General features: G+C 42.5%; 1 protein-coding gene across 2 annotated transcripts in view; it reads left to right on the plus strand.

Annotated features, from left to right (window-relative positions):
• Positions 1-16,523, plus strand: part of LOC143183887 (transcription factor 12-like) — a 123,791-nt gene that overhangs the window by 43,070 nt on the left and 64,198 nt on the right. Inside the window, exon 1 of one of the 2 annotated variants that reach the window (XM_076385663.1) lies at positions 2,574-2,679. The exons of the other annotated variant lie outside the window; for it this stretch is intronic. Within the exon in view, the coding sequence (XP_076241778.1) occupies positions 2,593-2,679 (87 nt within the window). The 5' untranslated portion in view covers positions 2,574-2,592. Of the gene's footprint in view, positions 1-2,573; positions 2,680-16,523 lie in introns of those variants that run through there. 2 annotated transcript variants of the gene reach the window in all.

A 16,523-nucleotide genomic window follows, 5' to 3' on the forward strand; every position in this document is an offset into this window, starting at 1 on the left:
GTGTCTTTGAAAGCACATCCCGCCAATTAAGGTTCAGATGAAACGAAAGTTCAGTATTAACAAATACTACAGATCACAGTTAAACACTCAAAGCCGCAGCTTTCCACTGAACGAAACGAAAGAAATTTTCCAAAAGGGGAAAGTGCGTCCTTTCTTTTAGTATAATCGTTATGTGATCAATTCATCATTGCGTCTCGTATCGCATGTACACTCGACTCATTTCATGTCGCATACACCTTCGTTCCCCTTTGGCGATGTGTACTCTTTCGCCTTCACGTCACAGCTTTTGTCTCCTAAACAGTGACACCTTCTTGTACACGCAGAGGATGGTCGTATCGTCCATGCCACTCTCTTCCTCTCTGCTCTCGTTCTCTTTCCGACTCAACAAGTGGACCGATGTTTTCGGCACAGTATGTAGCGGGCGGAGAAGCAGCCATCCACCCACACTCGTAGCTCGATTCGTTGCTGTTACACGAGTAAGAGAGTAGCGCGTTGTTCGAGCAAAAACTCCTGGCCCTTCGCGCTAGGGGTTGCTTCCTGTGAGAGCCGAGTACGAGGGACACGAGACGAGGGGAGGCCGAACCGAAACGCTGCAGGCCCGACGATGTCTGACTATGGGGGAAGGGAAGAGTCTCTCTTTCTTCGGGACCGAGAGAGAGGGGCCTTCATTTAGTAGTGGCTTCGAGTCGAATATTAGTACATATTCTCCCGATGGGTTGAGGGTTTTAAGACAGTTAAATATATGAAAGATATAGTGACTTGACTGTTATATCTTGAAAAGAGTCTATTCATTCTATAAAATAACACGTTCCACGTAGGTATGGTACTTGAAATCTTTAAATAAGTTATATTTCAATATTCAGTAATAAAAAGGGGCAACAAGTATATCAAATTTTTTGGTGTTCCAATTTCAAATTGCAGAATATATCCATTCCTCTTATAAAAGTTTTCTGAAAATTGTGATATTTTCGTACGTGTATAAACATGAAATTATGAATCTGGTATCGATGTTTGTGCTACTTGTCATAAGGTTGAAATTATGTGTTACAGAATTTAGAAGAGGCAAAAATCTCGTATTAAAGAAATAAAATTATATATTCAAGTAACTGTTAGCAATTATTCGTTTTTGCTCAATTCTATAAAAAGTTTATCATATACCCTATTTTGTTGTTGATTTCAATGAAACTTAACTGCTTCCAGACTTCTTATCAGTAGTATATATAACAATGATTTATCATGCATATACATCAAAATAAATATAAATGAAATTAGCTAGCACATAATCTCGTATCTAAAAGATTAAATGACAAGTGCCTGAAGTAACCATCAAAATGTAAGAAACTGTACACGTACTCTCCTAGAAAACTATTATCACAATTGTATATCAAATACTTCTTATTTTTCTCCCTCTGGGCTTTTATTTCTTCGACACTAAGCTTAATGCAGCACCTATTATATCTCCCTGATATCCTCAGCGTTGAAAAAGAGTATAAAATGAAACGCGAGTCGATCAGAAATCGCAAACGCGATAAAATTGTTTGAAAATTCGAGTGGGGTAGAGATAGAAGTGGCCATCGCTAGCCGCGCGCTCGTAACGTGGAGGGGACATGGGATCGTCGTCCTGGAGGGGGTAGACAGCGTCGGAAGGGGAGGAGTGGGGCAACCGCCTCCCCTTACGACGCGTCAGTCTCGTCGCGTACCCTGAAAAGGAAGGAGCACGCGCGTCTGCTGATCGTTCGCTTTATACGTTCATCGACACTTAACTCCTCGATCGATCTTCTTCGCTGTATCCTGTGCTCTCGTGTTTTCCGAGCAGTGAGCGACAAAATTTAGTGATCGGTTGAGTGCATCGAGTGACTACGTGGACCCAGTGCAACATTTAGACTTGATTTTTCTTTGAATTTTTCAGCAACGCGAGGGTTCAATAATCAGAATCTAGATTCCCAAAATCATAGTACATCGCTCGTCAGTCTCTCGACAGGGGCTTGAACAGGTGTTCGAGGACGGATCGAAAGGCGACGTTGTGCGGAGGACGATGTGGGGACGCTCGAAGGAATCGTAGTAGCGCTACTACGCGATGCGTCCTCGTGGCACGCGGCAGCGTCGGTGACTCGAGCCCTCTCGCTCCACTTTTCCCTTGAAACCCGTGCAATCCCTTCAGCTCTCTCTCGATGACTTTATTAGCGTGATCCTAGTGGCCAAAGAACTGATGGTGTTCGGTATGTCGACGATGTCGCTGATCCTTCTTCCTGATACCTCTCGGAAAGTTCGCGCGTGACGCAAGTGTTGTTCCGGGTGGAATCGCACGTAGCCTCCCCCATCCACGATAGCGTGTTTCGACGTGTGTGTTGATACCGTCTAGGCTCGTTTCGGCGTACAATGCGACCGATAAACAGTATCTATCGATTCGCAATCACCGCCGAGATTTGATAGCGAACCAGTGACTCGTCTACGTCGCCAGCGTACTCGTCGAGCCGAGAGATGCAGTCGAATACGATGTTGCGCGACATCATTAATACAGAGAAGTTAATGGGCAACAACAATAACAACAACAACAATTTGAACAACAACGGTTCCCCGGGAGCGGACATAATGTTCCAGATGGAGGACGATGGTCTAACGCAGCTGGGGAGTGTCTTTCAATCGGCTTATCAGTCGATCGTCGGCGGTGGTGCTCAGGTAAGGGGAAAATTTAGCGGGGAGTGTCGTATTTTCGCGGATAGAGGTTCTCCAAGTTCAGAGTTGATTCTATGCTCGCGTCGAACGTTCGTCTTCGAAGAGGCACTGTATTCTTCGTCACAGACGTGGAGCCGTTCCCTCTGATTGGGGTTGTGTTGTGTTGGCTTCGTTCGAACAGAGGCAGGCCGGATGCGCTGGTTGGAAACGAGTTCCTTTCAATCTTGGAGGTTTTTCACGGTGCACAGGGCTCGCCTGGAAATCCGATTGCGCGTCGATTGAAAACAGGGGCACGTTTGCGATTTTCCCTGTGCATCCGCCGGAGTGTGCGGAGCACGCCATCGGCCCACTGACGTCAGGATTACGTCACGAGCATGGCCGTCGTCACGTGGGCGGGCACGTCGGTCGTTCACTCTTTTTATGCTGGCCACCCTTCTCCCAGCACGGGGTACTCCAGAATTCGCGAATCTGTATGTATCTACCCTCTTGTCGCTAAACATTTTCAGTTTCTATTTCCATGTCGAACTTTCCCGAGTAGATCCCCTCGTGATAGGATTCGCCAACGAAGAATAGAAATTCGTACGCTTGGCTTAACTGTCTGTTGAAGTTCGCGAGCAATAAGATAGCCGAAAATATTAGAAACGTTCGCGAGAGCGTCTATTTCGACTCGAACGGTAGCGTAGTGACTCATCGTCATCCCTGCATTGTTTCGTTAAATGGAATTTCTCTATCTAATTTAAATGCGGCTTAGCGAGAAATAATGCGATTATGCGTTAGCTTATTCTGTTTGTTAATCTCCTTCGCACACCATTGTCACCCTGATGGCAAGCGAGACAGAGATAGCGAGGTGTGAGAGAGAGCCCCGGTGTTCCGTGTACCCAACCCCACCCCCTCAACCCACCGCCGTCAGTTTGCCGTTTTGTATGGTACTGTACATTATTTCAGTACAGTCCACGCACAGCCGCTAGATCCTCTCTGGCTTAAGGACTGGTCGCAGCGGTTCTCCTTTTCCAGTTGGAACTTTAATTTCTCCTTAATCGCACCTCCGGAACTTTTGTCGTTCAATAAATCTTCCCGGTCTTTCGGAGCTCTGTGTTTTACTTCGCAACGGGCGTATCCGTGGTCACGTTTCGCGCGCTCTTCCCTTCTCCGATGTCCGAGGCGGAACGTAGGCGACGATCGAAATGTCTCTTCTCCGCTGGTTATTGCGCAATTTTCGCGAGGCGAAGAATTCCTGCCCGTCGACCCCTTTTCGCTCCTCTTTCGAAACTCGCGCCGCTCGTTAACTGCAGCGGGACAAAAGAATCGCGATTACAAAAGACGAATGTCGCGACACGAGACAACAGGTTGACAGAGGACGGGTCCCTCTCCTGATCGGCGTTAGATCGACAGCTGTTGGTCCATTATTCCGAGAAACTGTTGATACAGCTTCGGTTAGTATATCGAAGAAGAAACGCGGGTTGCTCAATTATGTTAGTATCCGTTAAACTCGGCAAAAATTTAGCTAGTATATTTACTTTACTTAGTATAAAATTGATAACGCGATTAGCTAACTCAAAGGACGATAGCGGTGTCCGATGAGGTATTCAACAAATTTTACCAACATGTTCAGCAGGTAATTTTGAACAAAAAATGTTATATACACTATGGGTTTATTTTGTGTCGTTAATTAATTGTATTGAAAATAAGATATTGAACATGTCGCACATGTATTACAAAAGTGACACAATTTAAAAAAGTATGCTTTTGAGGCGTAGCAAGTGTAGGAGTTTAGGAGAAAATTATTTATTAAATACATTATATTGACATAGAGTAGTTTTACTTAATGAAAGTTATATTACTTGAATAATTATTCTAGAAAATAGTTGTGTTACTTACATTAAATGACTTTCTTGTTATTATTTAAATAATTTGTACTTTACTTTTGAAAAGTTCTTTGAATACATTCTATAATTTTGATCTTTAGCTAGTAAACTTTTTATGATGCATAAAGGTGTATTTACCAAACTGATTTATCGCTGTAATTAAAAAATCACGTTTTTTGAGTTATGTCAATTTTTAAGTGCATGTGCGATATGTATTTACAGAGTAACAATAAGTCTGATATTAATATTTTTATTTTGGATTTTACATATAGTTTACAGGTATTATTCAAACTGTCGACCTTCCGTTTATTGACATAATCTCAGTCGTTTACGCAATGAATTTTGCCATTGTATTTGAGGCATTATAGTCCTAACGTGATGGCAGATTTTATATCTGGGATTATATTAAATCAAAAGTTTATGGCAACCGGAAACTTCAAATATATGAAAAATTAGTGCAAAAAATTCATGATATATACCATCATATTAGGACTGTAATGCCACAAATACAATGGCCAACATTCATTGCATAGATAACTGACATTAAGTCAATAAATGGAAGGTCGACAGTTTCAAGAATTTTTGTGAATTTCATTGTAAAATCCAGAGTAAAATAGAGCAAATACATGAGACTTATTGTCTCGCTGTAAGTATATTGAATATTTTATTAGCAATACAAATAAGTAACAGCACAAAATAGACCTATAGTGTATATGATATATCTTGTTTAGGATGACCTGCTGAACATATGGACAAAAATTGTTAAGTACCTCACCGAACACTATACACTATATGTAGCGTTTCCTTGTTATAGACTTACAGACCTATGTCTAGTTTATAGGGAGAAATATGTTTTTGATAAGTTTTTTCCTACTAATTATTAAATTTTTTTAAATGAATTCTTCTGTATAATAGAAACCTTTTGTTTGTTCATTCTTTGTTGCTTTGTCGCTTTTTTGTCGATTATGGCGAGAGTCCAATGTTGGTACCTACTTCATTTAGTATCTTATATTTATAAGTACATATTTCAATATTAACATTATTTCAGTAGTGACATTAATAATATTTGAATATTCACATTTAAAAATATTTAAATATTTTAGTTTTCAAATATTTAGGTTTTTATATACGGTACTTAGGTTACTACAATTTCACCATTCTAACGTTTAAAGCGTTTTACAATGTTTCTAAAGATCTCTTTAGTAAAATTATTAAAGGCCTGATAAACTTTAAAGTCTTAGCTGATGCCCAGAACATATCTTTTGCGATATTAATTATTATTAGTTCATGGACTTCTCCTGTGTGGTAAATTTCAAACAGTGGCGATTTTGTTACAGAAGATCACGAAGACTAGTTGCAGTGAAAAATTTCGATTCTTCAAGATATTACTTATCTCTCAAACTACCAATTGTATGCTTCTTAATAATGGTATTGACATATTCATCTTAGTCAACACTACAAACTAGTAAAAAGTTATTAAAAAGCCATTATTATTCTAGGGAATTCTCCTCATGAAATCAATTCACATACGTTCCTATGTATGGTGTTTCCATTTTGATCTGACCAAAAATGCGAGTGACAGTACGTAACAAACGAACCTTGTTTGCTCTGACAAATATTAAGGTACCTACAATGAGCATAGCAGCGGTAGTGTAACAAGAGATACTGTAATTACATTAACGAAAATTCGACTCGCACAGCGTTTATCGTCGATACGCAGAGGGAGGGGACGGTGATGCTTCTTTTTTATCCGGTTGATCTCGATTTCGAGCGTCTGGTGAAACCAGTTTTTGATCGGGCCGTGGTAAGGGCAGCCATTTCCGGTCCGCGTGCTCCTCCCTCCGTCCGCGGTTCATATCCGGTACGGTACATCGCAACGCTCGAAACGCTCTCAGCTTGGCCGTGCGCGCCACTGGAGAATCTTTTTTCCAGGCTTTGTCAGGCGTAAAATCTTGGCCGAGTTATCGTAGTTGTCGTCAGCGGAGTAGAGCAGAGACTGGCGTCGGTGGGGGCGGCCACTTGAAAATACGACAACAAAAAACGGACCGCGTTCGTTATGAAAGCGTTATCTCCCTTTGGGCCAGACTTAATTAGCCGGTCGCGCGGTTGAGCGCGGGTGAGCGCGAGCGTTCATTTTTCCGCTAAAAGCGGAGTCGCAATTAAACGTTTAAATTAGCGGCTCGCTCCAGCCTCGTAAGAGGCCGGCGAAATGTCGTTTCGTAATCCCACTGGAACCGCTCCTGTACAGAATTTTTATCGCGTTTTCCTACCGATCTGCGCCTCGCCGTATAAGGGGCCATCCCGGGCCAAGCCTCGCGAAACATTGTAACTTTTCGATAACGCGTGAGCTCGTGCCCGCAATCCGTCGCGTCAGTTTCTCTTCTTAACGCGCGTCGAAAATCGAACCCGCAGGGACCATGAAAGAGCAACAGAAAGAGAGAGGTTCGGAAGCCTCAGGGCCAGAGTAAAAAAGGAAAGGAGAGAAAGAGAAAGCGAAAGTGCCCAACATCGACGGCGGGTGCGTGCTGCCGCTTCAATTAAGACGAAAATTCGAGGCGATCTCCTCGCGCGAAAGCTGTCGAACGCAAGTTTTACGAGCGATTTACATGGTCGTCTGGCTGCTAGAAAATCGGAGTCACTCGACTTCCAGGAGGTCGCTGCCAGATCGCCGTGCCGCATTTATTAAAAATGCTGGTTTGAATGAAACTGATAGGCCCGTTACGTCGCCTCGTTTCACCTGTCGTTCGCTCGGCAAACGACGAAATCGCATTGAAACCAGAACGTTATGCAAATCGTGACGCATGAACGCGACTCGTGGCCACGACGCGACGCTCGATTTTAAAGTCTGCACGTTGACAGACTTATCGATCGTTCGAGAGATAATCGGCCTCTTTTTAAGACTCCACGGTTAGACGCACGACATCGAGTCACTCGATAATTGGACCCGTTGATTCGGGTCGGTGTGACGCGTAGAAGGGCCAGGCGACAAGCTTCCTGGGCCTTCGATCTTACCGTCGCGTCATAAAGTTCGCAGATTGAGTCGCGATGACGGCTGTCGAAGTGGATTACGCGTGAGAGCCACTGGCGGCGTGAGGGCTAGGTTAAAAGAGGCAATGAATAGAATTGATATAAATGGGACGGCGACCTGGCTCTGGTCTCAGAGTTGATTGTTTTTTCTTTCCCCTATCGTTGAATCGACCGACAAGTGCCACTTTATTACCGCGACCACTCGCTTTTCGAGCTTTCTCTGCAGCGGCGAGAAACGGCGCGAATTTCGAAGCCGAGGATAAATTCTCGTCGTACGATTATCAACGACGATGGCTCGGGTCAATGGCTATTTTTAAGCGTCGAGTAAATTCCGGCGTAAGGAACTTAACGCGGAACGATATTAGACCGTCCCGATGGCGGACTAGAAGCCAAAAGCCAGAGGGTCCCCGAATTTCCTGCGGCGCTGCTGTTCCGGTTGATCGTCGCTGCTCGTCTCGTAATCTATGCTCGGGATTAGCATTAGTACTTAGCCACGTATGTGTAACCCATATGATCACGCTTGTAGCTACATTTCCGAGCCACACGTACGCGCAAGGGGTCGTGCGCGCGCGCGACCGCGAGTCCACTCCACAATTTGCGTGCGACATATACACAAGCGTAAATAGATACTCCACTGAGGAATATATTCGCAGTTGCGCACGGGCTCGCCTCCACACACGCTCACGGACGCGTAATTAGACACACGCACACGGCACCAACGAGCGCGCGGCCGGCTCGCATACCAGCTACTCGCGTGACAACAGTGTATCCATGCGCTCGGAGCTCTACTAATAGCGGTATCCTAGGATCCAACGCGCGCCTACTGATATATCCATTCCTCGTAACCATTATCCCCTTGGTTCTGTTTGCACGGATACGGTAGCGCAGAAACGCGCCTGTTCCGCGTGTACGCGTGGCGAAGTCGCTCCTCCTTAGCCGATCTGAGACAGAACACTTTTCAGTTTGTAATCGTGAAATGGTTCGCTTGCTGACAGTAAGGACACGAACATATTCCTGTCATGTCACTAGCTTACGCTACATACTATAGCAAATTTATTAATTAGATAATAGGTCTAAAACAAGGGAAAACCTCGGCTCACGCTACGAATTTACTACAGTATGTAACGTCAGTTCACGTGATGTGACAGTAAGGGTGCGAACACACTATTATCACGTAAAGCGAACTCACGTTACATAGTATAGCAAATCTGAGCTGAGGTTTTTCCCTTGTCGTACACCTATTTTACTATAATATGAAACAAATTTGCTATAATATGTAGCGTGAGTTTACGTGACGTAACAGTAGTGTTCGCACCTTTAGCTCCTTAACCCCCACGCCCTTGACATCACAGGCACCTCGTATAATCGTTCGCTGCCAACCTCGCATCGGCGTGCGATGAGGATTTGGCGCAAGCTGCCGACCACGCGCTGCTGCGTGAGTTTTCTGCATTTCAGTTGATGGCGAGCTACGTGGCTGGCAGTTTAGAAGAATCGGTCACTTTTGATCGGTAGCGTGGAGTAACACAAAAAAAAGACGGTCGTTGAGGAGTTAATGAGTAAAGGTTTAAGCTTATTAACGGTCAATTTAAATTCTGACCTAATATCCTTTTAATTAGATTTTGAGAAGGGTGTTACGCGTTAATAGGTATAGGCGATGTTGGAGAGAGGGACACCTTCGGCCACAGCGCAATTGGTCGTCGAACAATAATCCTCGAAGTAATCCCACGGAGGCACGGTGTTTAATTAAGCGGAAATTAATAAAGTGGCGGCGTGAAAATTCTGTGGAAAATCACGTCGCTCGTATCGTTCTAATTGCCTCGTATACTCTCTCGTTCACCTGTGTTTAGCCTCTCGCATACGTATCGCTTGACAAGATATACACCTATATCCGTTTGTATGGATCCGTATGTGTACGTGCAAGTGGACGTACACATGCAGGTTGCGTATACACCTATAGACGAGGCTTGACAGGAATGTGTGATAGGTATATAAACGGCTACACCCGCGCCTCCTATGTATACAGCCCTGTGTGCTTGGAGCCACTGTATAGACACCATATATACGTCCGATTATTAGTGTGTCACACACGCTTGATTTGGTAGCGGGCTTATAACGGCCGCCATAGCGCCGAGAGGCGCCAGCTGGATGTGTTTCGGAACGCACCCATTCCACCCCTTCCTCGAGCTTGTGCTATCTCGCTTCCGCGTCTACCGACGACGATGACGTTGATGATGACGGGGTTAACTGTATAATGACCACAAATTTTCCTCGACAGTTTGAATGTTGAACGATGATTCAGATTAAACTGAAATTTTTTTAATAAAAATTCTGGAACAAATTCAGTACGGTGCAATACGTTGTTTTGTAATATTTGTAGTAGTAGTCATAAAAATTGCTCTGCTTTAACCCTTAATCACTCGCGTAGGGTTGTAGCAATTCTTTAATCGATTTTCCCAATTTATTCGCAAATTATTTTAGTAAGATTTTTGTTATTTCATAGCTCTATCTTGTGCAATATGAATCAACGAAAACTATGCAAGAGATGGATATAATAAAGGCTGCAATTGAGAGTTAAAGATTAAAGATGTTAAAGATGATTGAATACTAAATTTACAAAATTTTTCAGTTTGATGGATTTTATTTGTAGATGGAACTATTTATTTTTTAAACGATTTCGAGCGGCCATTTGCAGGTACCTACTTGTCTGCAAAAGATTAAAATTTTAGAAATGGTAAATAATATTCTGTGTAGCAATTCATAATTCATATTGACTTTGATTGATACAACGGTATTAACACACCCTAATTCACTTCCTTCCTCGACTCTCTAATTTCGAACATCTCTACATGGTATGTGTCTGGAGGAAATATAACAATTTCGTTCAAACAGTAAGGATTTGAGTTGTTCACACCTGTGAAGATTTTGATAAGTTAAATGCCTAGGGACAACTGAACGTGTTTTCAGAAGATGCAGGTAGATACAGTAGTTTCTTAGAGCTGTAGAGATGTCAAAACAACTGATACGCCACCATTTAATTTTAGAAAACTTTTCAATAGCTTATCATCCCATCAAAAAAAGGAAGCTTCAGAGGTGAAGAATGTAAAAACCACGCCAAACGTGTAATAAAATAATATAAATATGATTAAGTAAGTACGGCCTTACACATAGAAGTAAGAGACATATTTTGAGGCTTGTGTCCTCAAGAGTATCGCATAATACACCACTTAAGCTCGTCTCGTCCGAGCTGTTGTATGTTGATCAGACACTATTCTATTTTGATAAAGAAATCCATGAAACTGTACATGTATCTACAATTAGTGTTCGTAAGTCTAGTTACTCTCATACGAGTAGTAACCATTTGGGTTAGCGAGTGTTAAAGGCTTGCTTTACCTTTTTCACCTAAATGTATAATTTGTAATCAAATTTTACCCCTTCAGGACCGAAATTTGTCAGCTGTGAAAGAAGCTTTATTACTACTTATAATAATATGCAACAGTCTAAATAAGTTTCATATAAAAATTCATGACTCTGCGGTATCATATTTAGTAGCATTCGAGAGCCAGGGTAGTATTTATGTTACTGCATCGGAAACGTATGTATTTACTATTTAATTGTGAGTTGAAAAATAATGTCGTGTTTTCGCAACACCGAACGTGGAAATGTTAATATTTCTACGACAGTTATCACATATCTGCATATTCGATAAACTATATTTATAAACAGTAACGTTGACTCGTGCCAAATGCGTGCGTCAGTAGATTTATGAATTTATCCGGTCATGAGACAATAAGGAGTCGCGGCAGAGCTTTGCACTCTTTGTCCCCCTTGTTAATCTGCTGGAGCAGTAATTACGCGTCGTTAGACACAACTTTTCCCTTTGGCGTTGAGGTGTTAGCAAACAATGGTTAGTTATTAGTATCGTTATTAGCCGAGTTAGCTGAGGCGAGTACCAGCGATCTAGTGGCGTAGCACGAGTGGGCGTCGCCCATACACGACGGAATACCCCAATATAGTTCGATATGTCCCGATGGTCGATTATGTCTCTGAGCGTCTCTGTGTGCGTCGTCTGTCTCATCGCACAAAGGGCTACACGTGTCGGGGCTCATCTGCAATTACACGCTTTTAGACATCAAGATCTGCTCTCTGCTAACAGTTTCGTTCTCTTTCTGTTTCAGGTGAGTTAACAGTTCCTGTATCTTGTCGATTAAGAAGCGTTAAGATCACCTCGGCCGAATGCACTCTCGTCCCTCTTCTGTTTCTTCCCTCTGATCGTAAGTTTGCTCGAATAGTTGGACGCTTCTCCTCTCCGAATAGCCAACAGATCCCGGGGGAGCTTTCTAATTTCCTGCTCGAGACAAAGAATACGCGTAGCGTGAACGTGACTCTCGAGATCTTAACGAGGAAGAATCGAGGGAGGGAAGCGGCGTGAAAAAATGAGGGACGTTGGGTCCGCTCCAGGACGAAAGAAAACGAAGGAAACATGGCGACTTTCGGGCCATATGGCGTTTACGGATACCCAAGCACCGTAAAACTTCCATGGACATAACCTGACCTCCCCGTTTCTTTCTTTCACCCTCGCTCGTTTCGAACCGGGAGCCTTAATCAACAACCGTCAGGCCCCTAAAAGACGACGAATAATTTCGGTCTGAAGTCACGAAACGCCTTGCTTTCGTTGGAACCTTGCTCGTTCAGTAGCCTCGTGTTTCAAACTGGCTCTTCATTTCATGCCTGAAACAACCGACCAATTTTTTATTCTTTTTTTTCCATTTAGAGCTTCTTCGTGGGAATATTTTCTGAGCTCATTTACAAAAATTGGCTTCGCTGATTTTAGAGGTGGCGAATTTAAAAATAAATGCAATAGACCTGCTTAATTCTTAAAGTATACGATTTTTCTGGTTACAAGCTCATTGGTATATTCACTAAACCTAGAAATTATTTAAAGTGACTGAGTTTTATTTGTTATGTATTGTGACTCACATTTTTTAGTTAAAAATTCTTAATACTTTGGTATATGCAGATTTTAAAATTTAGTAAGAAAGTAACATTAATTTTTAATGTTTCCTAAACTATTGAAATATTCCCCAAAAGGGTTACTAGCGTATGGAGTTAGTTCGAAGACCTACAAATTAACAAAATTCATTGAAATCCATGTACAGTAATGCATGCTTAAATTCTAATAGAGTCAGGTGTCCACTTTCGTCTTTGTCGTGTAACAGGTTGACATTTTGTTTCAGATAAAAACTAGAATTTAAATAAATTTCAATAGATTTGGATCACACTGATTTAAGATATTGAGTAACGGAGGTAGGTTATTGGAATTTAGGTGAAACAATTCTACTGAAATTTGAACATGTATCTACTACTGTATGTTGACTGCAAAGCCATCAATAAGCAGTCAGTCTATAGTCTATAGCAAAGAGACATAAATATTACATCTTAGTTTAGAGTTTAGACAATTGATAGAATAAAATTTTCTCGTTACATGTAATTATTTGTTTTATTCAACGCAGAGTTCACTCGTAACGACTTAACTCGTCTGGCCAGGTTAACAGGTTAAATTCGATACGTGTTGTTTCTAGGCCGGAAGCAAATTGGCCACTAGTTATACACCCATCTAAGCACTTACGACCAAAATTCTGTTGCAACATAATGCATCGAGGGTGGCAGGGAACGCCAATATACACGAGCCCTGCTAACAGACACGTTCTTGCCAGTAACGGGCCTTACCTTCGACTCCAGGGATCGATCTACATAGTTGCTCGCATAATCGCACGAAGCGTGTATAGGCGCGTGTATAGGCGCGCGTAGAGTAACCGTGCGCATACACACGGCGTGGATTCACGCGTATGTATGTGTCCAGTGTACCTAGAACTCCGCAATGCCGTGAACGTGCGAGTAGGGTTGGCTGTCTTGGGGGTGGATCAGCCTTAGATTAGGTTGGTTCGAGGCAGTTTCGATTTCCGCCGAGATCTCATAGTAGATTGTGCCTACCTCGGTACCTGCCTCCAGATTTCAGTGTTACTCCCTCGTGCCTTTTCATCTCTTTTCATCCTACTCTTCTCTCTTCGCGTTTTCTTTCACTCTCTATCGCGCTCTTCTCTTTTGTACGTCGACCACTCCACGCTTTTGTAATTTAATTACACGCAATGCTCACAGGGATTACATTACGCTACGCGCCTTGCCTTATCTGAATCGGGTTCTATGTCTCCTAGTGACGCGATTCAGAACGCGAAGGAGAAGGGTGGGAGATATCTGCTTTCGTTTCTTGTTCCTTCCGAAAGGGTTATCGGCACTTGGCCGTTTTATCTGTCAAACTTTGATTGGATACTATGAAATCGCCAGCTGAATAATTGAGAACCCTGTGGCGGGCGTGTGTAGCGCGTCGTATCAGGTTCGGATTAGGGTTGCCCCGAGCCAGTTCCGATTTCCGTCGAGATCTCACGGTAGATGGTGCCTACCTCGGTGCCTGCCTCCAGATTATATCCTGCTGATCCTCCGATGAGTTTACGTCCCTACGTGGTATGTTCTTGCTATTGTTGTTCGCGCTGTTGCCACCCTCCTGCCCCACGACACCCCTCAGATGCATTTAGCTCGACTCGAAACTTTTCTCGATTCCTGCTCGCTCCTGGAAGTCACGAAGCAAGTTTCGGTTTCGAAGATAGCCCTAACCTTTATTTGTTTCCTGGCCTATCTTCTATATTCTCTTTGTGCCTCATTCCGTACCTTGTGCACTTTTATCGCTTTTCTCCTGAGTTGGAAGGCTTGTGGTGATCAGGATTTTGATGAATTAGGTTTTGTTTATAAAAATTCGTTCTGCTTTTAGTTTTAATGTAAGAGAGAGTTGCCTAATACGTAGTAATTACTTAAAGCAGTTGAGTAAATATTGTACCATAGTTTATTTTGTTAATATTTAATGTGTTCCGTGTTACGTGGAAAGGTGGTCGTTCTTGATATTCATTGCTAGTGGAACTTTCATTAAGGAGATAAATGTTACAGAGTATACTCTGTAATTTGAGATTCAGATTGAAGTAGGAAGGGAAGGTTGAAAGGGAAGAAAGTTAAGATTATAAAGAATTTCACACAGTGGTTCTTTTCTGCCATGAAACATGATTATTTCACTTTTCAAGTAGTTCCGAGAGTCTCATTGATAACCTGAAGTCTACTATGACATAAAACGTATTAATTTAAATATTTTATTTTATGGAGGCGTTTTAAACAATCTGGAACGATCTGCATAATTTTTGAGCAAGGTAGTGAACGATTTGAAGGTATTCCTATGTTTCTAAAAATATAACTTTATTATATGTAGAATATGTTCAATTCAATCTGTGTATAAATTGCAATTATTATAACAGTGTTTTGCAAATCGTAATGCCACAATGTTTTTTCAGTGATATTAATGTTACAAGACTGTTGCATATACATATATTATAAAAGTCCTTATCAACATCTTATCGGTTAATAAAATATATAAGGCATATGTACATTAGTAAGTGATTTTTTTCTTATATTGTTACTTGTTTAACAAAGAAACCGTTTATTTACTTTTCATACAACACTATAAAAACCAAATTATAGTGTAAAGTAAATTTAACATGTCACAATTGCAACATTCTAAATACGAAGCTATATTTTCAATATTAACATCCGCTTAAGCCAATATCAAACAGAGAATAAAACACAAAACAGTTTAAATAATACGATTTAGGGCAGCATTCCTCTACATGTTATTTTGTCTCATACACGGTTTTCGAATTTGCAATTTGAGTTTGACGTTGAACGCTCGGTTGACAAACGACACGTCGAATAGTACGGGTTGCCATTTAACGGCGTATCACGATGATGCGAGCGACGTAATCGATATCAGCGGGATTAACGCGGGAAACGGTCTCAGATAAACGATATAGCTTTATTGCAGGAAAGTTACACTCGGCTAGTAATCTTTTCTCTAAACGTAGTTACAAAGATTCAGCTCTGATTAACCGCTCAAGTTTCTGAAAAATCGTTACTTGCCCGTGGAAGAAGGGCCGCTTCCAGTGGCGAATTGAAGAGACACGTGTACCTTCGCCGCATTCGTTTTGATCGATTCGAATTAACTTATGGACAATACCGTCCAATGGAGTAACGTCTTGAATTTCTGAGCAGCGTTTAATCGTTATCGATAAAGCAATTTTACGAGCGACGGGTCATCCGCGACGCAGCTATCGGGCCTCACTTTCGCGAAAACGCCGACCACTTTGGTTGACCGAGCTCTTTGTATTCTGTTTCGAACGAAACACGACGCTTTCCACCACGAAATTATTGACTATTGCTATAAATACACCTTCTGACGCTTGCTATAGCTGTCCGCTCGAACCGCCGAGCATCGAGATCGTTATCCAGTCCTCGTCCCTTTCTGCGTTTCAATCATTTTTACGCGACACGTCGTATTTTCGGTGCGCTCTTCCAGAGACCCATCACGCACTTTCCTGTTCTCGTTCGTCGGTGTGGGAGGCGATTTCGTGCAACCAGCATCGGATTTGTTCTCACGCGGCGTTATTTACGCGACGAGTTTCGGATTTTAATTCGAGCCCAGCTGACCGGGCCTGAAATTCGATCCGAAATTACGAGGACGGTCACGGCAACAAGTTCCGGGGCAGTAGAAACACGAGAGTGTTCCCCGTTGGTCCCACAGAATTATCATCTCCACAGTCAGAATTTGGTTTTATGGTTTTGCTACGCCAATGGGTGGGTCATTTCCTGAGTGTCGGGGTTCTCATTGCTGTTCCTCCTCTCTTTCGCTGCTTCCTCCGTTCCCTATGTCTCGCTTTCTTTTTCTTCGTCTCTTTGCCTCCCTTTCTCCCTTTCTCCCTTTTATCCCTTCTTAACTGCACTTAACCGTGGCTATGTTCTTCCACCTCCCCCGTCAGGGAAATGGTTCATTCGTTCCGTGGCGAAGTAGAATTACAGATGTAA

The sequence above is a fragment of the Calliopsis andreniformis genome, chromosome 9 (genome assembly GCF_051401765.1).
Source record: "Calliopsis andreniformis isolate RMS-2024a chromosome 9, iyCalAndr_principal, whole genome shotgun sequence".
Lineage (NCBI taxonomy): Eukaryota > Metazoa > Arthropoda > Insecta > Hymenoptera > Andrenidae > Calliopsis > Calliopsis andreniformis.